We start from the raw sequence: 21,943 nt of genomic DNA, 5'->3' as shown, positions 1-21,943 counted from the left end.
CAATTATTACAGCCGCGTAAATCATGATTTGTGACAACCCGGGCAATAAAGTCGTTTGGATGACAATGACTAGCGAGGCCGCCGGAGTTAATCAAATAATTATTTAACACGTGTTCCTCTTGATCTGGCCCTGCCTTCAGGACATATTTCATTCTTTCCCGCTCTTCTTTACCACCTTTACTTTTAAATGGAGAAAATGAGCAAGGAACAGGCTGTCCGTGATCTCTGTAAAAAGAGGGTCCTCGTCTAAGTCAGCCTGGTGGGTCCCTAGAGTGCCCACCACATGGGTTTGCTGCCGGTTGGGAGTCACTGGCATTTCAACCCCTGGGGTAAGCTTCCTGGCTAACGCCTTTTTCTTCGGGAATATTCCACGCAGGGGTCGCTTACTCATTCAGATGTCATTTTTCTACAGTGTTCCTTCTACTAGCAGGTGGCCTGGGTTGGGTGCGTAGGGAAGAACTGCATGATGGTCTGCAGGTGCCTCTGCTGGGGAACGAATGTTCCTTAAGATGTGGGGCTGAGCAGTGGTCCTGAAGGCAGGAGCACATTGGTCGCCCTGTAGCGCTTAGTATGTGCTCAGTAAGCATTCACCCGCATTGCTACTTCCACTGTTATTATATAAAGGCTTAGTGGATATTTACTAAAACATGAGTGGCCAAGTGAATACATGCACATGCCTCTCCACGGGGGAAGTTTGTACATGATAATGCTAATCACACCGACTCTGTATTAAATGCAGATGGGGGTAGTGTCAGGTGTGGGAGTGAGGACCAGCTGCTTCCTTACTCAGCGCCTTGACCTGGTATTTGTAATCAGTGGATATGTAATGAGCCACTGGTCTTTATGGACCCCAAATATCAAAGGGTGAAGAAGACAATAGGAACTCATCAAAACGCCTGGCCCTCTCTGAAATGTCACGGGTAATCAAGTTCGGTGTTAATGGCTTCGGATTTGCATGTCATCGCTGTGAATGATGTACTATCCGTGGTGAGGATTAATAGTTTATGTGGCAGGGCTTATTTAAATCTTTCAAGAGTGTTCCTTTCTATTTTCAGTAATTTTATATTCAAATTTGAGGCAGAGATGAGGTGTTTTTAAAAACATGACTAAACGCTTTCTGCATTTAGCTCATCTTAATGTATTGGTCTCTCTTGATTGTTTTTCTTTATAGTGTGGTCATGTGTGTTTTTAGCGTCCATTTGTTTGCTTTAATGTATTAGAAGAGCTTATAAGCTTAAATTTTGTCATGACCTTGAAATATAATGATAAGTCATTCAATTGAGTTCTGCTGAATATACTTGAATTTATATCTTCAGTAGGATTGATAAATTGAAAACAAAATCAAGTTAACGTTTCCCCAATCTCAATGTTTACTGGAGAAAGTCAGGGTCATCGATGTGCGAAGTTCAGGTAGGAGATAAAGGGGAAATATACGAAGTTTGTAGAGTTTCTCTAGGGATTACATGGTTTCCCTGAATTAATTGTTTTTGAAGGCAATATTAAAATCTGTGATTTCTTTTTTCTTTTCTTTTTTTTTTTTTTTCACACAGAAAATTTTCAGTGCCCTAAGTGGGAGAATAAGAACAAGGCTTTAGAGTAGGAATAAAGACTCTTTATTTAACAAACTACATATTAAAAAAGAAATTATTGTGATTACAGAAATCATGGCAAGCAGCAGTTTGCTGTGCTGCCTTCTATTTTAAAATTGTCATCTCCTATCAAGCTGAAATAATTGGTTTCTATTGGCTCTATTGTGACCCACTGTAAATTCCCAGTAACTCCATCTTGGGTGGAATTGTCATGATCAAACTAAGTAAAAGTGTCTGACTGCACCGTGATGAAATCTGGTGGCAACCTCTGTTTAGAACAAACAGAATAGATGATGTCTTTTTCAAAAATCCCAAAGCCGCCCTTCACTTTATCTATCACTCAAGTGACTTACATCTGTATTTGGGAGCCTGATTGCCTTTGCCAGAGCCCTTAAAAATTCCCCCAGGAGGGAGAGCCCCAGGCGTACCAGCCAAGAGTTGCAGGTACAAAGATGACAACCAAGGATCTTCATTCCCATCTGTCTGGAGGAGGGCCGAGCAGAGTTCCTGACAATAGAATGAGGTCTTGTTTGTGTGCGGCATCCACTAATTAATTCCATGTTTAATTGGACTTTGGTCTACTTTGGAGCTTCTGTTACAGCTCAAGTTGACTCCTTCCAGATTCACCAAAAAGAAATAGCACCTCATATAATTAGATTGTCTGTTTTCCGGGCAAGCAGGGGAAATAACAAGTTATTTCTCCCTTACATTCTTCTTGTTTGTGCTCAATAATTTTTATGGAGTTAATTCAAATTGAGCAAGCTTTATGTGAACTTCCTTCCTGAGGATTTACTGCATCTTCTGCAAAAACCATCTACATCTGACATTTTAGAATTACCCACCTATTTATGGGATGATACTGCATTCTGTTCTTGAAAGAGCAAGTCAATTTTCGGCATAGATTTTTCGGTCATTTTTTTTTTTTCCCTTTGTCTGTTTTTATGAAAGCTAGTTCCCAAGTAAGAGTGGAAACAATAGCAGGAGATGGAATGTAGAGAATAGGACAGAACTGTGGTTTGCTGGAAGAGACGGTCTGGATCATAAACTATCAGGGGAGAGAAGAAACCTTGAAAACACAGCCCAGTTATTTATTTTGTTCTTAAAATGTGTCTACATATTTTTTAATAAGAATGTATTTTTACCCAATGACTGATCTTACCTGCAGTCACTAAATAAGCTGCAGATGCTATGAGCGAGAAGTCACTCTCAAGTTTGCTATATCATGTGAGCAGGGGAAGTGAACTGATATGGGTGTGTTATCTTACAGTGTTTTATTTTTTCTGAAAGATTTTATATATTTATTCATGAGAGACACAGAGAGATAGGCAAAGACACAGGCAGAAGGAGAAGCAAGCTCCTTGCGGGGAGCCCGATGTGGGACCGATTCCAGGACCCCGGGATCACGACCTGAACCGAAGGCAGGTGCCCAACCGCTGAGCCCCCCAGATGTCCCTCTTGCAGTGTTTTAGAAATAGTCTCCGGTACTATGTAAAATACATGGATTATCCACCCTCTCATCTGGTGCAGGCCAGCCACATGACACTGTGGTGATAACACGTGACCTTTTTAGGGCATCGCTGATAGAGGCTAGGCCCCCAACTTCACTTCTCCCTGTTGTTTGATTCCATCATCACACCAAGCCCCCATAGAGGACAATGTTGAAGTCAGAGTGGGTAAAGTCCTAATTCACACGTCTGATGATGGCAAGGCAAAGACCAAATCCAGGGCCACGTAACTCTGGACCCAAGTGCGTGCCTTTCCCATTCTGTCCCCTGCTATAAATTACTCCACAGTCTAAAAGGAAATGGGACAGTGAGGAGAAATGTGACATGAAAAAAATAACCAGTGATTTGTTTTTGCGTTACTTTCTGCCTTTGTCATTCTTTACTTTCGCTTACGATCTTGTTGTTGATGATCATGAAACATCTCTGTCCTAAATATCATCCAAATACCATCCGAAACAGATCTCCAGTCTATTCTTTTATAAACTTGATTACAGTAAACCTAAAAAAAATATTTTCATTTTATCTGAAACTTTGTTTTCACCATCTCCCCAAAAGCCACTTCAAAATAATATCCCCAGGAGAATGAAGACCAAAAGTCACCAGCATCAGGGCAGAGTCTTCAGTTCTGTGGATCTTTTAGGTTTTACTCAGTTGTTTGGTAGAGGAAGTGTATCTTGGCATGAGTGGGATAAACTTCATTTTCTGGTCTTTCAGAGCCAGAACAACTGTCTTTCAGAAAGTGTTTTCTCCAGAGTATATAAAAGATCTCTAAATCATTGATCCACTATTTAATAATTTAAAAAATAAAAAAAAAACAATAAGAAGAAAACCCCCAAACACCTGTTTTTACCATCCTGCACTTACCATCCAGATAACAGAAGACAGTTCTAAAATCAAACAAACACAAATGGAGCATTCCTCTCAGTAGTTCTGAAGCACAGTATCAGAAGAAACAGTGATCATAGTACCGGTATTAGAAGAAAACTGCTTATTTGAGATAGTTCTAATTAATAAGTTTCTTTTGGATTTTGGATTAATTCATTTCTTAAAGGTTCTTTTTATTTCTAAGTAATCTCTACCCTCAGTGTGGGGCTGGAACTCACAATCCCGAGATCAAGAGTCACTGGCCCTACCGACTGAGCCAGCCAGGCCCCCCCAGGTTAGTCCATTTTTATAAAGACAATCCACAATAGGCTCTGTTCTATGAAGTTGGGGATTATTACAAGGAGCAATTATACTGGTTTGAAGAATAATTTCAATTTCATAAGGAAGTCATTCATTCTTTTAAGTTTCCATTGGTTTAGGCGATGGCAGAGAATATGCCATACCCTCCCCCATAATAATTAGCCCTCCCCCCGCCCCCCCAAAGTAATTAAGCCGTTTTCATTCCCTGTAGCATTTGTATTGGAAGAGGATGAGATACTTCTACCTCATTTGAGATAAACTGTATTTTGATGTTTTTTGCTTAGAGATGGGTCTGTTTACAGATGGGCAGCGGTTCTCAAAGTGCGGTGCCAGGACCAGCAGTATTGTCACCGATCTGGAAATTTGTAAGGATAGCAAATTCTTGGGCCCCATCGGACAATCCAAAAGTTGGATTGGAGTCCAGCAATTGATCTTTATACAAGACCTCGAAATCATTCTGATATATGTTAAAGTCGGAGAGTGACGGCTGCTGGGAATTGAAGCTCAGCATCCCAGCCGAATTTGGATTTGGGCTCAGGTCATCTGCACTTTGATGCCTCACCCCTTTTAAATCAGCTGGTCTCCCAAACTAGAGGGTAGGCCCCAGGGGGAATGGCCTAAGAGACCGGTAATCTCTTCTAAAGTGTTTGAACCTCCTCTGCCTACGCATATCCTCCAGTTGGGTGGGGAGTAAACCCATCTTCACTGGCAGAAGGTTAAGGCAGCATTTATCCACAGGCATCATAAGTGCAAAGTATCTCGATTGCTCTTTTAGTTTTAGGGGCTCAGAAAGGAAAAATTAACGGCACTCTTTTCCTGTACAGAGGAGGTCCGCAATTCAAGCTCAAGATTCCCAGGAAATAAAACCTTAAAACAATGTGACGTTAAAATCAATCATAATGTTTAATGGCAAAAACTCCAATAGTCTAAGAGATATATTTGCCCCCCAAATGGAGGAGGAATGTCTCCCAAATCAGGCTACATCGTTTAACCAAGAAAATTAACTTAAAAGTGGATTTACTTAATAATAATACTGAGTCAAATCAGTTTTCCAGGAGAGTGGTTGATGGAAAGTTGACTGTCTTGCAGCAATAGAAAGTATTTTTTTGTTGTTTGTTTTGTTTTTTAATTAAGCTTCACTGTGCAAAACTAAGGGAGGCCTTGCAGGGTCACAGAGACTACGGTACCTCGGATTCCAGACTTAGTCCTGGAATGCTCTAGAAGGAACTACCGGCAAGTCATTCATCTCAAAAACGAGTATGTTGGACTAGATCAAGTATCGGCAAAGTTTGGCCCTCAGGCCTGCCACCTGTTTTTGTATGGGCTGAGAGCTAAGAATGCTTTTTACAGACGGCATTTGCAATCAATTTGATAATATGGAACATTTTCTTTGAAATCTAACTAAGCAAAATGTTATCTCCCCAGATAACAATTTCATTTTTATCATGATTAAACCTGCTTTTTTTTTTTTTAAAAAAAGGACTTTTTTATTACTATTATATTTTGAATTCCATCAATAAAAAAATTAAAGAAAATTTGTTAGATTTTTCTCTTATAAGTAAGTACCTTCTTAATAGTCTTGGTATGACTCTTAAGCCTAAAGTATTTAACTATCTGGCTCTTTACAGAAATATTTGCCAATCCCTGGACTAGATGATTTTTAAGTCTCCTTCAAAAACTCAATGTTCAAATAGTCTCATCGTATATCAGTCAAACCAGTTGTGGAATGAAGATGAGTTGGACCATGTGAATTTTCCAGCGTTTGGCCATGTTTTGCTAGTGGAAAGGCGAGCCCCATTTCTCTATAAACAATGTCCCTGCCCATCCTCACCCATAAGCATAGTAATCCCAGCCATACTGCCTAGGTTAGAAAACCAACCCCGCCTGGGGCATATCCTTCACCTTTATGGTGAAGTCTTCCCATCTGTACCGTGGGAAATCTGTTCATGTTCACAGCTTCCCCAAAGATGGCTGGGGCTTGTGTGTTGTGATAAAAACTTCAGAGCAGAAACCTATTTGGCAGATTGTTTTCCTTTCCCATCAATTTTTCTTAAATTATTCATATAATAGTCTAGCAAGTGAATGATTAATCAGAGAACTGATTCGGTAATGCCCTTTAAAAGTGACTCATACTTCTAAAGTAGATTCCCAAACCCACCGAATCTACTGGGTAGCCAGCACACGCAAGTCGAAGTTCCCATAGAGCCAGCTTGGAAGCGCGGGCCTAATGTCATACCTATATGAAGAGCTTGGAGGGACCCACAGACTCCCCAGAGCCAAGAGGTTCCCCAGAGACAGCTACTAGTTTGCATAAGAGGTTCAACTCTCCCCTGAGAGAGCCACTGCTGGAATTTCAGTTTAGACCTTCTAGGGGACTCTGGATTAAAATGCAAATTTGTTACCCAGGAAGTTAATTTTTAACTCTTGGTGTCTATTTGCTAGTACATTAGCCCCTATTAGGTTTTTCCGAATTAGCTAGATAGCTGAGAGCAGCACTAAATAGACACAAATCCAGTTCTCACCTCGGCCACTTTTATTAGGGCACTCAGGTGATTGTGACTCAAGCCCCCACACTTTTGGCACCTACCATTTGCAGGAGTCCCTCTGCACCTGCGTGCTTCCACAAGGGCCTTAATATGGTTCACTTGAGAGTGGCGCTGCCCTGCAGAAGTATAATGCAAGCCATTCAGATTATTTTGAGTAATCACATTAAAAAAAAAGTGAACTCTAAAAGGTAAAATTAAATTTACTGATACATTTTTTAACTTGATACACCTGCTTTATTATTGCTTCAATATATAATCGATATAAAAATTCTTAATAAGACACTTCCTCTTGCAATACTCTTTGAAACCCAGTATGTATTTTTCACTCACAGCCTGTCTCAATTTGGACCAGCCACATCTCAAGTGCTCAGGAGCTGCCTGTGGCATCAATTAGCCATCTTCCTGGCCAGCACAGCTCTGAGAGCCTTGAATTGGAAACTGGGTCGCAGACTGCAAAGCGTGGGGGGTGCAGACGACCACGGGGTGGACTGTAGGGAACAATGAAAGTTGGGACCATTCTCAGTTCTTTTGTACTCAATTATATCAGTGTCAGTGCGACCCAAAGAAGTGCGTACAAAAAAACAAACAAACAACAAAAAAAAAAACTTAAAAAAAAAAAAACGTGAGCTGAGGTTAGATGCTGACGCTCAACTGTGTGACCTCAGGCAAGTTACGTAAAACCCTCAGTTTCTTCACTTGCAAAATGGGAATAGTGATAAAGCCTCAGGCTCACAGGGTTGTTGTGGAGCTTAAATAAAGTCATGCAGAAAAACACCGTAAATGCTCAAGGAATGCTTGATAGGTCATCACTTTTGCTGTGGTTATGAGCTACTTTTACAAACCAAAATTGCTGAAAAATGAACTATAAAGACAGTCTTTCTTTATTTCTGGAAAAAAAAAAAGGAGGAAAGTGACCATAACTTCCATACACAATATTTTTAAAGAGTCGGTTTAACTAGCTGCTTAGATTGGGCATTACACCTCCTGGAAGTCCTCCCTGCACCGAGAAATCCTGAAGACACCACATAACGTGAAGAACATTTTTGGTTTTCTATTTAACCAGAAATTATGATGTTTAAATATTCCACAGGGAAACTTCTACAAAAACTCTCCTAAAGTGTACCTCACTGTGGTCCTGGGTGAGCCGATGAAAGAAAAAAAAATAATTTTTCTCCCTCTTCCTGCCCTCATGTATCTTCTCATTTAAACTCAGCAGAAAGGACTAATTAAGGCGAAGCTAAAGGACATGAATTCAAAGTTTGCTCTGCACCTGTGAACTCATCTTCCCACAATGACGTATTTGAAAGGCCAAAGAAGGTGCGCCTTCGTGCTATACTCTGGCAAGGGGGCAGAAGCAGTCGCACGCCCTCCCCGGGGTAGAGTCTGACTCACTGTGGACTTGCTCACCAGGCCATTACCATAACAGAGTAGAGTGAGGTAGTTGGCACCCCCGGGAGAATGCTGGGAAATCACAACACATGTCAATGTTTGCTCTACCAAATGCACCTCGCATGGGGATTTTGTTTAGAATGAAAGATGTAGTGAAAATTTTAAGATGCAAATAAGCGAGGAAGGAGTAAATGTGGGACATACTTACACATTCAGGTGCCAAATGCTGGAAGGCCGTGAACCACATGAGCAAAAAATGTACTTCTACCATCAATTTAGTAGGTCATCTTGAAGGTAGGCGGCCAAGCGGCCGTGTACACGAAAAACTACTACTATATTTGAGAGTTCCTTGCTAAGAATCCTGAAATATTAATCACGTGGTTTTAATGTAGTCGAAGACAAAGGAGTATGCTAAGGGCAGCAAGAGTTGCTGAGAATAGCGCAATGACAATTTTGTATTTTTGCTTGCACTTGTAAAAGCAGAGGAAACGAGTAAAAGTAGGGTATTTAAAGAACGGCAGCCTTCCATTTTCCAAATAGGTATAAAACTCCATATTCCCCAAATGAATTCACACGTACTCGTGCTAACACACTCATGGCAGCTTCGGGGACATGGAGAAAAACATATAAAATTGCCGTCTCCTTTTTTCCTTAAATCAACACAAACATACAACCAATTTTTGACTTACAGCAATTCAAGACATCCTGTAATTTGACTTTTGTGAATGATGAATTTAATTTTTTAGCTGGAAGTAGTCCGATCAGCTCAGAAGTTGAGGAAGTAGCAACACTCTGCTTTTCCTCTTCCTTACAACTTTTGAACGTGCTCCATTTCCATGTTGCGACGAATCAATCGTGGGCCAATTTTGCTTGTCAGTCTTCCACTCCCATTGTGAGATTTTAGATCCTGACGCCTGACAGAATAGAGGTACATAAGTTTCATCAGGAACGTAGAGAATGTTCTCCCAATATCCAGACGTGAAAAAATAAGAGCAATTTATGACTCCTCGGCAGTCCTAGCCCCACCAAACCCAACACCAGGTTTTTACAACTTGGCCTTTGTTGGCTGTGACTGAGTGACAGACAGGTCCCAGTGGGTTTGTTTCTGAGTTCAGGGACTCGTGTTTGAAGTGGGAAGGACAAACTTGACCCTCCGTGCATCTGCCTCCCAAAGCTGGTGTTTCTGATTTTAATCGAAACCCTAGGGCCATCTTAGGCATGACCAAAGAGCACCTTGCATGTTGAACCGTACCTAATGATGTGATGCGTATAAGCTCGAGACACATAAATCTCAGTCATGGGAGCCACTTGTTTTTCTAAGATGCTCCGGTCCAGTGAAAGACGAAGGCAAATAAGGGAGAGATTGATCTCTGAGCGCTTTTATTGTCGGGGCTCCACACATCATAAAGTTTTGGCTCGTTAAAGGAAATTCCATAAACAACTGGAGTTAGTAATAGTGAAGTAACTGTGCCTCTCTGGAGCTTCTGCTCAACTCCCTTTCCGCTTGCCATTACAAGAGCATGATTAAGAAAATACCAACCGGATATGCAAGAGGGAGGAACAGACTTCAACTGGAAGCCATACAGATGCTTCATGGATGAGTAATGAGACAAGGGAATGTGGCTCTATCTCAAAGAATCAAGCAGTTTCATGGATCTCTTTTTCTTATTGACTCCTTCCAGTAAAATGGTCCGTCTCCTTTGGTGGCCAGGCTCATGGAAAATGCCTGATGGGTCCTTCTCCCAGCTGGTATTTTTGATCGTTTAGGAACATCCTCAGGATGAGATAAATGGAGAAAACGGAAAGTGAATCATATTGGAAAGATTGTGAGTTGTCACCTTCTTCTTTTTTTTTTTTTGTTTAAACCTCTGGTCTTAACGGAGAAACTTTGTTTTGGATGGCCTTGTCGCTGTGGGCTTAATACTGATGGTGTTGGTCAACTTTTATTTCAGGTTGAGACAGATTTGGGAGGTGACAGTGAGTGGCATAGGGGAGAAAAAGGGGCGAGCAAGGCCCTATTAATTATTTTTTATTGTGGGGTTTCACAGGATTATGGAGATTTTCCACATTAGTAAAAGCAGCTCTTGGTGTCAGTGTGATGTTTGCGAAGATGAAGTCATGGAAAGCTCGTCAGGTGCATAAAGAACTATATGGCCCATGCTCTCTGCGGCAGCCACTTAGGGTGTGCGCACATGAGGAGGACAGGGGGTGGGTGTTGAAAAAAATGGAGACAGGGAAAAACCGGAGGGTTTTATTGATTCAAAAATAAACATAAAATATCTGCTGATCTTAAAAAAAAAAAAAAAACTTAGCATATTAGATTCCAGAATCTGCAGTTGGGTCTTTATATTACTTTCTCTTGAAATTGTGACATGTGTCTCACCAACTCTTTACTTTCATGCTTCGTTGCCTTTGTTGGCCTATCCCTGTGATTGGGAAATAATCACCAGTGATTTTTTAGGACTAGGGTATGCTTCCAACTGTTGGGTCCAGACCAGGCTCTCCGACTCCATAGCGTGTAGCCCAGAGTATGGGCTTCGTGGGCAGAACACTTGGGTCAAAGCTGGTCCCTGACATTCCCCTGATGCATGGTCCGGTACCAAGGATTTCCGGTTCAGCACTGGTCCTCCTCAGGGAGGGCCTCCACAGGGCCCGGGCAACAGGTGCTGCGGGCTGGGACGGTGCTGCGCACATCAGCCGCGTAGCTGCACGCGGGAGGCGCTCCGCTCCGTACGCCCACCTGTAATTTTACTGATACCATTGGTTTTCAGGAATCTCTTCCATAAGGCTCCTTGCCACCTGACCGGGAGCGCGATGACTTTAAAGGGTGAGCGTAAATAATCGATGCCTTTGGTGCTTGAGCTGCCTCCGCAGCCGGGTGACCGCTAGCACTTAACAGACATGTCTCGCCTCTTCCGAATCAAGGAGGTGACATTTGGTTTCCTCTCTTAGCCGTGGTCTTACTTTTTTTTTTTTTTTTTGTCTTTGTTTTTTCTTCTTCCCTGCAGCCTGCAAAATTGGGTATTACAAGGCCCTCTCCACGGATGCGGCCTGTGCCAAGTGCCCGCCCCACAGCTATTCGGTCTGGGAAGGAGCCACATCGTGTACCTGTGACCGAGGCTTTTTCAGAGCCGACAACGACGCCGCCTCCATGCCCTGCACCCGTAAGTCATGTGCTTCTGTCCTGTTTCTTCGAGGCTGCAGGGCCCCGGCCCAGGTCAGCCCCGCGGGGTCCGAGGGGCAAGGCCTATGAGAAGCCAGGGTCCCTGCCGCCGCCCCGGTGGCCTCGGGATGCCCGGCTGCCCGCCGAGCGGTGGAGCGATCCGAGCGATCCGGGCCGTGCGGCTGGGCGGTTAGAGCGGAGGTGGGCGCTCACAGTGGCTTCCCCGCCTCATCAAGGAGTCTTGGGGAAGCTTAGAGCCGCGAGGGAACAGGTCGGGGGCAGGGTGCCGCGGATGGATGGCGCGTGGGCCGTGGTTTCAGTTCTGGGCACTGATGTCATGGCTTGCGTTGTCATTACCCTTCTTCCTTCTTTCCTCATAGTTTTGTGTTCGTAACACTTAGGCCCGGATCCTCATAAATGCCTGTTTAATGATAGGCGCTCAATAAGTGCGGGGCTAGGGCACGGGTGGGGTTGGCTCCTTGTACGCAGGGCAGCAGGGGAATCCGTCCCTGCACGTTCTCCGGACGGGCCTCCTAGTGATGCCGTTTCTTTCCTGTGCACATTGGGCTTCACAGCCCCCACGGTGGCTGTGACCTTGACCAGGACAGGGAGAGGCGGGGCCCGGTGTTCCACCCCTGGTGTTTCCAGTGGGTGAGTCAGTGTTGGGAGGGATGGTGCTGAGGGCCTGGCACACGGGGCTCCCTCGGGTTGGGCTTTGTTTTCCGGCTCACCCAGTTAGGAGCTGGAGGACCGTGTAGTCTCTTACATTTCGGCCTCCCATTTCCTCATCTGCAGGGTTAATAATAATAGTACCCCCTCCAGGGTCGTTGGTGCTGAGCCCCCTCGTGTTGGTTACATGGTATATAAACGCGCAAGGTGATGCTACTCAATATATTTTAGCTTTTGCTGTGTCTATGACTATTACTGTTTTGTTCTCTATTTAGAAATTCCATCTTGGCTGGCCCGAAGCCAACATCCCTCCAAATAGAAGTATTTTTCCGGTGAGGGCCAGCCGTGAGGCCATTGTCTAGCTCAGGCTTCACCTTTAAAGGGACTGGGAGGAGATTTCAGATCCATCCCCAATTCGTGCTGAGATCGCACCCTCCAGAGCTTCTTTCCTAGCCAGAGAGGACACGAGGACAGCAGCATTAAGAACCATTTTATAGTGATGCCTGGGTAACGTATCCGGCACTTTCAGGAAACCTTATCGCAGGGCTCGCATAATCACAAATCTAGAAAATAGACATTATCTTCATTGATAGACAAGGTAACTGCCAGCTCCGAGATGTTAAGGAACATGCCCAAGGCTCCCCCCAGCCTGGTGATAGAGTCGGACAACCAGAAGGCTCACATGGTCCCTGACCCCGGCAGGCTGTCTTGCCCACTCCCCCACGTCAAACACAAACTTCCTCCAGAAGGAAGGAGTATCCCAGGGCCAGCTTAGCATACTGGGCACAGATTTTTCTCATTTTCTCTTGCTTCCGTAGAACAAGTACTTTGGATGGCCACGGATGTGTGACAAGCTCAGGTGCCAGACTTGTTCTTTGCCAAGGATCCTCATCCTATATCCCACGATGTGTGGTTAGGGTAATGGTCAGTCTCCTCCTGTGTTACACTAACTGCCAACGTTGGTCCAGGTGTGGGATTTTAGGGCATGGCAACAAACTCAGAGGGCAGGACTGGGGACGGACAGCGTGGTGGTGTCTGGAACTTACGGTGTGCGGTCCACCGCCTGCTTTTCGTCCCGATAGAGCCTCCCCCAGGTTGGGGCTTGACTGTGTTACGAACCTCATAAAATTCATCTTTGGTGGCAAGATGGCCTGGCTCTTGCTCCTAGTATTTTGAGTTTCGTGACTCCAATCTATCGGCCAGCCTTCCAGGGCCATGGGCCAATCACCTAACTACTGCCGCTTGCTACACAAGAGTTTCGGAAGACCCCAAAGGTCGCCACCTGTCTGGGTCACCGGAATGCTTTGCCGTGTGTATAAGTGTAGAAGCTGAGCCCTTGAAATTTTCATGTTTGTGTAGCAATAAATGGTTGGCTTTATCTTGAGGATACACGTGAAAAAAAAAAAAAGTATGGATTTCAGCAATCAGGTGCACCCAAAAGTTTAAGAACTGGAGTAACTTTTGGATTTTTCACAGATTGCTTTCAGTAACATTAAGAGAGGAAGACTGGGAGCTTTTTGTGCCATTGATAAAAGGTCCATGAAAATACCAAAGCGATGGGTGATCTTTTTTCTCCTGCTCCATTCTCTTGGAACTCCACCTACACTTCGCTGACTCAAGCTGTTTGTGTTATTCCAATGTTTATTGCATCCCTCCGACTGGAGTTAAGAGGAAGCCCATGGCTGTTAACAACACAAAGTTCTGAGGTGGTTAAGCTGCTCCACGCCTCAGCTTACTCATCTGTCAAACGGGATTCTCACGGTCTACCTGCAGGGTTGTTTGAAGAGTTAAATAAGGGGCCCCTGGGTGGCTCAGTGGTTGAGCATCTGCCTTTGACTCAGGTCATGATTCCAGGGTCCTGAGATCGAATCCCACATTGGTTTCCCCACAGGGAGCTTGCTCCTCCCTCTGCCTGTGTCTCTGCCTCTCTCTCTGTGTGTCTCTCAGGAATAAATAAAATCTTAAAAAAAAATAGAGTTAAATAAGAAAATATTTGTAAAGGTCTGGCCCATGGTACGAACCTAGCAAATGTGTGTTCCCTTCTTAGATCGCCAGCTGGTCACTGCCTCCCCCAGACTAGCTCCACAGCACATGACCGGGGTGTCTGACTACCTTTCTGGGGTGCTTTTCTCATTTGACTGTGCAATTGAATTACCCTGTGGCCACAGAGCACTCCACAATCTCTGGGGGATGGGACTCAGGCATCAAGTATTTTTAAAAGTTGCCCCCATAATTGTACGGTAAAGGCAAAATTGAGACCACTTCTGTACAGAGATTATTTTTAAGTTCTTCATTTTTTTATTTTTTATTTATTTTTTAAAAATATATATTTATTTATTATTTATGATAGACAGAGAGAGAGGCAGAGACACAGGAGGAGGGAGAAGCAGGCTCCATGACAGGAGCCTGATGCGGGACTCGATCCCGGGACTCCAGGATCGCACCCTGGGCCAAAGGCAGGCGCTAAACCACCGAGCCACCCAGGGATCCCCTTCATCTTTTTTAAAGAAAAGTAATAAACGTTAACTACAGAAGCCTCTTAAGATCTCCACTGAGACAGGGATAGACAGGGAGGTGACCATATTCTGCTCATAGGTCTACTGGTAAGTGAAGCAGCAGAATTACAATCTAGTCTAGCTTCCAGCGTGCGGTTCGGTCTAGATTTCTCCCGTCCAGCGTTGTCCACCACCTTGGTCACCAGGCGCATGTGGCTCTAGAAGTTTAGAATGACTCACACCAAGTTTAAAATTTCAGTTTCTCACCTACGCTTGCCATGTCCCAAGCCTCCATAGGCACGTGCGGCTAGTGGTGACCACCTGGGCGGCCCCTGCCCGAGAGGACGTCTGCCGTCGCTGAGGGTTCTGTTGGACGGCGCTCAGTAGGCACGTCAAGGGAGAAGCCAGTGGGAGCTTCTCAAAGAACCTCTTGGTCAAATCACCTGACAGAGTGAGGGAAGCTCTTCCCCTCGCCTGGCCCCCAGCTCCATCTATGGGATTCTTTTGGCAAAATGTGGGGGATGGAAAGGAACGTAAACATCAGGGATCCTTTCAAACTGATTCCAGCCTTTAATCAGTTCTTCCCAGTTGGTTAAGCCAGGTGACAAACCCAATTCCCTGGTGCTGACAGCCATGATAATCAGGCACCTTCTTTGTTCATTATGCTATCTTTGACCCCAGCATTCTCATGCAGCCCCGCGTTCAGTGATCGCTCACTGTGACGGCACACTAATGAAGAAATAAAACACACTCTCCGAGACTCATTCTTCTAGCCAAAGAGAGACTCTGCTCCACTGGTTCGTAAAATCAGGGTTTTGTTCACTTGGAGAACGATTAGACCAGGTGAATGCAAGCAGCACCAGCTAATTTAGAAGGAAACCCCCAGGAAGTTCTTCATACCCATCCACACGGCTTGAGAACTCCGAAGAATTAATTGCATAGTAAATAAACTTGATCTTTGGGAGGACTTCTCTTGGAGCTTCTGGATTAGGGTTAATGGAAACGGCTACCTGAGGAGTCAGCAGTGCTTCCAGAGAAGCATCGTGAATATTTTCAAGGGAATAATCCACACCAGTTAGAACAGAGGGTCTGGGGGGATCCCTGGGTGGCGCAGTGGTTTGGCGCCTGCCTTTGGCCCAGGGCATGATCCTGGGGACCTGGGATCTAGTCCCATCTCAGGCTCCCTGCATGGAGCCTGCTTCTCCCTCTGCCCATGTCTCTGCCTCTCTCTCTCTCTGACTATCATAAATAAATAAAAATTTTTTAAAAATTAAAAAAAAAAGAACAGAGGGTCTGAAAAATGCACCTTAAGTATGAATGAGTGTAGAAATATCATGGAAGTCGTCTGGGGTGGGGGGGCTGGTTTAGCAGAAGGCGGGCCTGGTGTTCTGCATCTCTGACAAGTGCCCAGAGGCTGCCGATGCTGCTGGTCTGTGGACCGTCCTCAGGAGGCAAGGATACACATCCTTCCTGACGGTTGGCGAGAGACGGAGACCCTCTTTCCCGTGGCTGTTCTTTGGCTGAGCGGGGACTCTAGGAAGATAGTTCAAGGATTGTGAACATTCTTCCCTTGATGAAAATGGAATACTTCTTTGTCTCCCAGAAGAAAACCCAAGCTGGCTCACAGTGACACGATCAGATGCACTCACTATGGAGTTTTGTTTATTCGTATTTTCTTCTCGAGTCCCCACCAGGTTACTGCCTGAGAGTGGAGATGTCAGCGCTCACCTCAGACACATGTATCCATCCAGAAAGGTGACCGGGGTTTCTGTGACACCACCAGCGAGGCAGACACCAAGACCCCCCCTACACAAAGATGCCATTTAAGCTGATGAAGACATTTTGATTTCATGAGTCCTTTCTTAGGAGGGATTTGAATGTGATTTTTTTTTTTTTAAGATTTTATTTCTTTATGAGAGAGAGAAAGAGAGAGCTCGAGTGAGTGCATAGAGAGGGGGAGAGGCAGAGGGAGAAGCAGACTCCCTGCTGAGCAGGGAGCCCAACGTGGGACTCAATCCCAGGACCCTGGGGTCATGACCTGAGCCAAAGGCAGACGCTCAACCGAATGAGCCCCCCCCGGACCCCAGACACCCCTGGATGTGATTTTTATTAATGAAATCAACATCTTTTAACTCTGCTAATAACCAGGCCCTCCCCTCTAGGTCTCTTTCACCTTCCGCTTACCTTTCTCTGGAGTCAGGAATGTGGTCTGACAATCAGCCGTGTTGGGAGAAGTCAACTGCATGCCTGAGCAGGAAGACTTTGATTACCTTAGTTATTTAGTTTCTTGTTCAGTGATTATAGTGAGAAAGGTCTTCATTCCCCGCACTGGGAGACTGAACCAATATAACAATTAAGGGAACTTGCTAACCCCTTATTGTGTTTCAAAATGCACTAGAAAAAAAAATGCCTTATAGAAGTAAATTGGCTTTGTATACCTAGAAAGCAATAACTAATTTGTTATTTTGCCACCTTTACTTCTGAGCACCATTACCAGGACGGTTTTCTGTATTTTTCAATTGGAAATCTGTCCTTGGGCTTTTGGGTACTCTTTGTTTAACTTGTTGGATGAAACTTATTAGAACCTCCCTGATTGGAGCGCTCGGTAAATAAGAGATTATTATTTTAGATTGCCAACTTGAAGGGCCTCCACAAATCTGTCTCCAAGTAAACGGCCTTGAATAATTCAGTCAGCTGTGCCAAACAAACAAAGGGTGATTGATTGATACTTAGGCATGGCCTAAAATATTCCAAATTTGTAGCTTTTAAGACAATTCATACTGGAGGAGCTTCTAGCTAATGAGGGCAAATTTACCAAGATCTATGACTAAAGGTCCTGATTTGAAAAAGCTTTCTGCAGGTTTGGGTTATGGAGAAATTGAAATAGCTTAGCGCCAAACAGCAAACATCACTTACTTTGTCTTTACATTTGCCTTTTCTAATTGAATTTAGTGCACCACCGTATTTCCTCCAGAAAGTGTATTGTTTTAAAATTACCATTTCAGTTCTATTACTCAAAGCCCTCACTTCTAATGCTTTCTGACAGTTATCAACATAATGAACCATAATGAAATGATGAGCAATCTTCAGTGGAAACCCAATGTGGATCCCAGTGGTGCTGTGTGACTGTGTTGTTAAAATTTGAATGCAAATTAAAATAACATCGTCCTTACTTGTTTCCAAGGTCAGGAGAAGAGAGACACTTTTTTTTTTTTTTTTTTTAAGTGCTTTAATTTTGGAAATCTCACATCCATTTTCAAACAAGCCCTTGAAGGCGCCACTGATGTTTAGTTCAATTCTCTGCCCCAAAGATTTATATGCCTAACAGTCTGGCTAAGGGACTTTGGGAGGGATGTCTAGCATGAGTCTTTGATGTATAAACCATAGCATAAAAGGCAGCCTTCGGTTTCAAGGAAACTACTTTTTTTTTTTTTTTTTTTTTTTGCACCCCAAAGCGTATATCTCTTTTTGCTCTAGAGCTTCAGGTAACTAATAATATAATGATGGGAGGAAGGACATTCTGTGAAATGGATCAATGAGAGTATACTTAGCTCCAGTGAGAGACTAGTTGGTACAAGAGTGAGAACAAAGACCAGGGATTCCTAAGGTTTTGTTAATCGGACTGTCTCAGGAGATCCATTGGTTGATCTCTATCACATTTTATCATCCATGTAATCAATCATTTTTGTGAATATATTTTTATGAAAATCTTTGGATCCAAGATTTACAGGGGAATCTGTTATTTTATATCATTTATCACATTTGTAATGTGAGGGTGTGATTTCATACTACGTCCCATTTGTCATGGTGTAAAAACCCAGATTGAGACACCCCCACCCCCACACCCTACCAGATTCTGTGACAGGGTTTTCAGTTCAGAATGTATGGTGTTGCTGCCTGGTAATCCCCTGATAAGCTGCTTAATATGACTGCTGCCTCGGACCGTACCAAACAGATAAGAATAATCAAAGATTTCAATGATTTGGATGCAGTCCTCAACAGGTTCCCTTTTTAGAAACTTCTTTGGTTAGATCTCAATAGTTCAGAGTCTGACATCAGCTAGTAAGTAACTCACATCCTTGTCCTTTCCTTTCTGATTGTCTTTCGTATTTTAACGACTGATAGAAAAAAAAAAAAAAAGCACCTCTGGAGACCCCAAGTGCATGACTCTTGTCCAAATACAGGGACACAGGGAAAAAGATCACCAAGCAAAGCTTGCTGGAAGGGTTTGGATGGATCCCCGGCTGATCACTTGCCATTTGGTTGTAAAATTTTTAGAAAGCTTCAGGATATTTAATAGGGATCAGCTATCATCTCACAGAATTATTTGTATTTATTTATTTTTAAAGGATTTACTTATTTTTTTGAGAGAGAGAAAGAGAGTACAAACAGGGCAAAGGGCAGAGGGAGAGAAAGAACCTCAAGCGGACTCCCTGCTGAGTGGGCTGACACAGGGCTCCATCCCAGGACTCTCAGATCCTGATCCAGGCCATAAATCAAGAGTCAACTGCTTAACTGACTGAGCCACCCAGGTGCCCAGAGTTACTTGTCTTAAAGCAATGCTATTGTAGCCTTCTCCTTACCCTCCAAACTACTTCTCATTTCATACAGATACACAGTCCACTGTGGGCATTTTATAGGGACTAATAGTATCATGGGGATTTACCTGGAAGATCCGTAGGTTTGAAGAACACCGACGGATGCCCAAGTGAAAGGCTTGACTAATCTGCCAATGCTATTTAGCCAGGTTGTTGCAATTTTTCCACCACCATGAATAATTAAGAGTGGCTTGTTAGCAACTGAGCACTGTCATTTCTGGATAACATTTTTGACACTATTCATGGAAGTCATACAGTGGTTGTGCACAGCATGCTTCTTTGAAACAGGGTCAATTATACATTTTGCTGAGATCCCCTGGGGTGAGAACTGGTTACCTTCTTTGCTACCAGCATTTTGATTTTCCGCCCATGGTTGACTCTTGTTCTCTGTCCTATCTACAGCTAAGCGGAAGGTGAGTGGAGAGAAGAGTCTCATTGCAGAGATACGACTGCCCCCCATTCCCCCCATGCCCTCCGTCCTCCTGTGTCCTCCCTGCCAGGGAAAGCCTTTAACAAAAACTCCTAATTACCCTCTTCAGTGGAATTGAGAGAGAAGTTACCAGAGAGAGGGGGAACTCATTTAAGACACACGCAGCAACCAGGAAATAATGCCAGCAAACTTCAGCATGACAGACAAGGAGGCTAGGAGATGTGTGGACTTGAGGGTGAGGTGAGAAAGTGAGGAACATTCCCCCCAAAATTCAGAGTTGTGCTTTTTTTTTTTTTTTTTTCCCTCAGATTGCTTATATCATTCTGACAGGGGCCCTTATAGCCTCAGAATCAAGCATTCTGATCATCATAGCTTTGCACACTTGGGTTGTGTTAATTCCGGCGACTTGCTTAATTTCTCTTATCTTCGTTTTGGTCATCAGATTGCCGAGGCTAATAAATACTTTTCATCAGATTTTATTATGAGGATTAAATCAGATAAATAAAGTATGAAAAACTGCTTTGCAAGAAGAATCCATCAATTCACAGGCTAGCTAATTCTAAAGCTAGTTGTGAAAGAAAAAAATCACTTTTCACGGTCTTCCATGTTACAGCTTCCTCAAGGCTGAGAGTTTACTTTAAAAAGTACTTCAGCCATAAACTAGTCATCTTAAAATAAATAAACCCAAACCTCAATTTACCCAGAAAAGATGAAGGTTCCTGGAGAGGAGGATGATAAAATAGATACATCAGAAGAATAGGTAGTGGCAAAATTGCAGCAAGAAGCTATCTTGATAAGAAGCCAAGAATTTTTTCATGGAGCAATAAGTGATTGATGCCTCCAAGTGGTTTTGTTTTTTAATAATGGGCAGTTATGCTTTGGCTCTCTTCATCATTAAAACACATAAACTGCCACGAGCAAAGGTTATGCTCTGTCCATCGATCTCAGAAGGGGGGTCCCTGAGCAGCCGTCTTGATGTAAACTAACCCACGGCAGCAGGAGAGAGAGAGAGCAATTAATGGTGGCAACATATACAACTGTCCAGGGAGGAAGCATGGGCTTCATTTCTGTCAAAACCTACACACCCCAACTGTTGACTCTGCCTTTACAGCCTGTCTTTCAGCTGGAGAGAGATTAGCATAGGCTTATCTGAAGGGTTGGAGGGTTTTACAGCTAAGGCCCTGGAGTATTACTGACAATCTAAAAGTTGTACATGATTAATGAAGCCTTATGAAGTGGAACTTGAGACCCACGGTGCCTCTTCCTCAGAAGATCTGTCTTGTACCAGTTGCCTTGGCATTTTTGTAGGGTGACAGTACTAGCATTTGAAGAAATTGATCATTTCAGAGTCAGGTTTCTGCCCATGCTCTTGGGGAATGTTTCTTTCCACATCCAGAATTAATTTCATGGCTCAGACATTGAATTTTAAAATGGTGATTAAAAATCAGTTAAGTATTAAATGCCTGTGATAGCTCTGGAAGCCACTCTTTACAGGAGCCCAGCTACTTTGTTTTTGTATCAACTATCTCGTTGATTGGGTTGCAGACTTAAATTTTTTCAACCTTCTAGCCTGTGATTGTCTTTTTTCTTTTTTTAAATACGCTTTCATAACACACACAAGTGCAATGGTGGTATGGTGGTGATGCTTCTGAGGAATGAGCTGGGATGGGTTAAGGGATCGTCCATGAATTCGTTTATTTATCCAGCAGGCTCTTAATGAGTATCTACTGGATGTTTGGCATCTTCCTAAGGGCTAGGGAGACTCTCATGAACCAGAAAAAGAAAAATATTTCTTTTCTAATGGGAATAGAAGCAATAAATAAGATGACTGAAAATTCTCACAAGAAGGAGAAAAGACAAGATGATGCGATTGTGCACAGTGGAGGAAAGGGGGGCATTTCACTTTGCATGGAGTAGTCAGGTGGGAGGAGATAGGATCTGAGCTGAGACCTCAGGGAGGAAGGCTGCAGGTATTGAAAAAGCCAAGCGAGAGAATTCCTGGTAGTGCTACCAAGTCTAAAATCTATAAGTTGCGTGTCTTAGAGTTATCCTAATAATGGATATATTTTTTAAGGATTTTATTTATTTAGAGAGAGCATGCGTGTGAGTGGGGGGAGGGGAAGAGGGAGAGAGAGAATCCCAAGCAGACTCCCCAGTGAGCTCCATGGAGCCCCACACGGGGCTTGATCCCATGACCCTGAGCTCATGACCTGAGCCGAAGTTAAGAGTTGGAGGCTTAACCAACTGAGCCACCCGGGTGCCCCAATAATGGGTACTTTCATCTGATTTCTTTCTCCCCTTGGCTCGCAGAGTCTGCTAGCACTTGCACAGTTGTTATAAGAAATAGCAATTTCAGGCTGATGTGGCATGTGAG

General features: G+C 43.7%; 1 protein-coding gene across 5 annotated transcripts in view; it reads left to right on the top strand.

Annotated features, from left to right (window-relative positions):
• EPHA4 (EPH receptor A4) overlaps positions 1–21,943 on the top strand; it is a 142,699-nt gene that overhangs the window by 52,835 nt on the left and 67,921 nt on the right. For all 5 annotated transcript variants that reach the window (XM_049106451.1, XM_049106450.1, XM_025441476.3 and 2 more), the window contains exon 4: positions 11,223–11,378. In XM_049106451.1, the coding sequence (XP_048962408.1) occupies positions 11,223–11,378 (156 nt within the window). The remainder of the gene's footprint in view (positions 1–11,222; positions 11,379–21,943) is intronic.

The sequence above is a fragment of the Canis lupus genome, chromosome 37, assembly GCF_003254725.2.
Source record: "Canis lupus dingo isolate Sandy chromosome 37, ASM325472v2, whole genome shotgun sequence".
Classification (NCBI taxonomy): Eukaryota; Metazoa; Chordata; class Mammalia; order Carnivora; family Canidae; genus Canis; species Canis lupus.
This window is presented reverse-complemented; position numbering and strand designations above follow the sequence as displayed.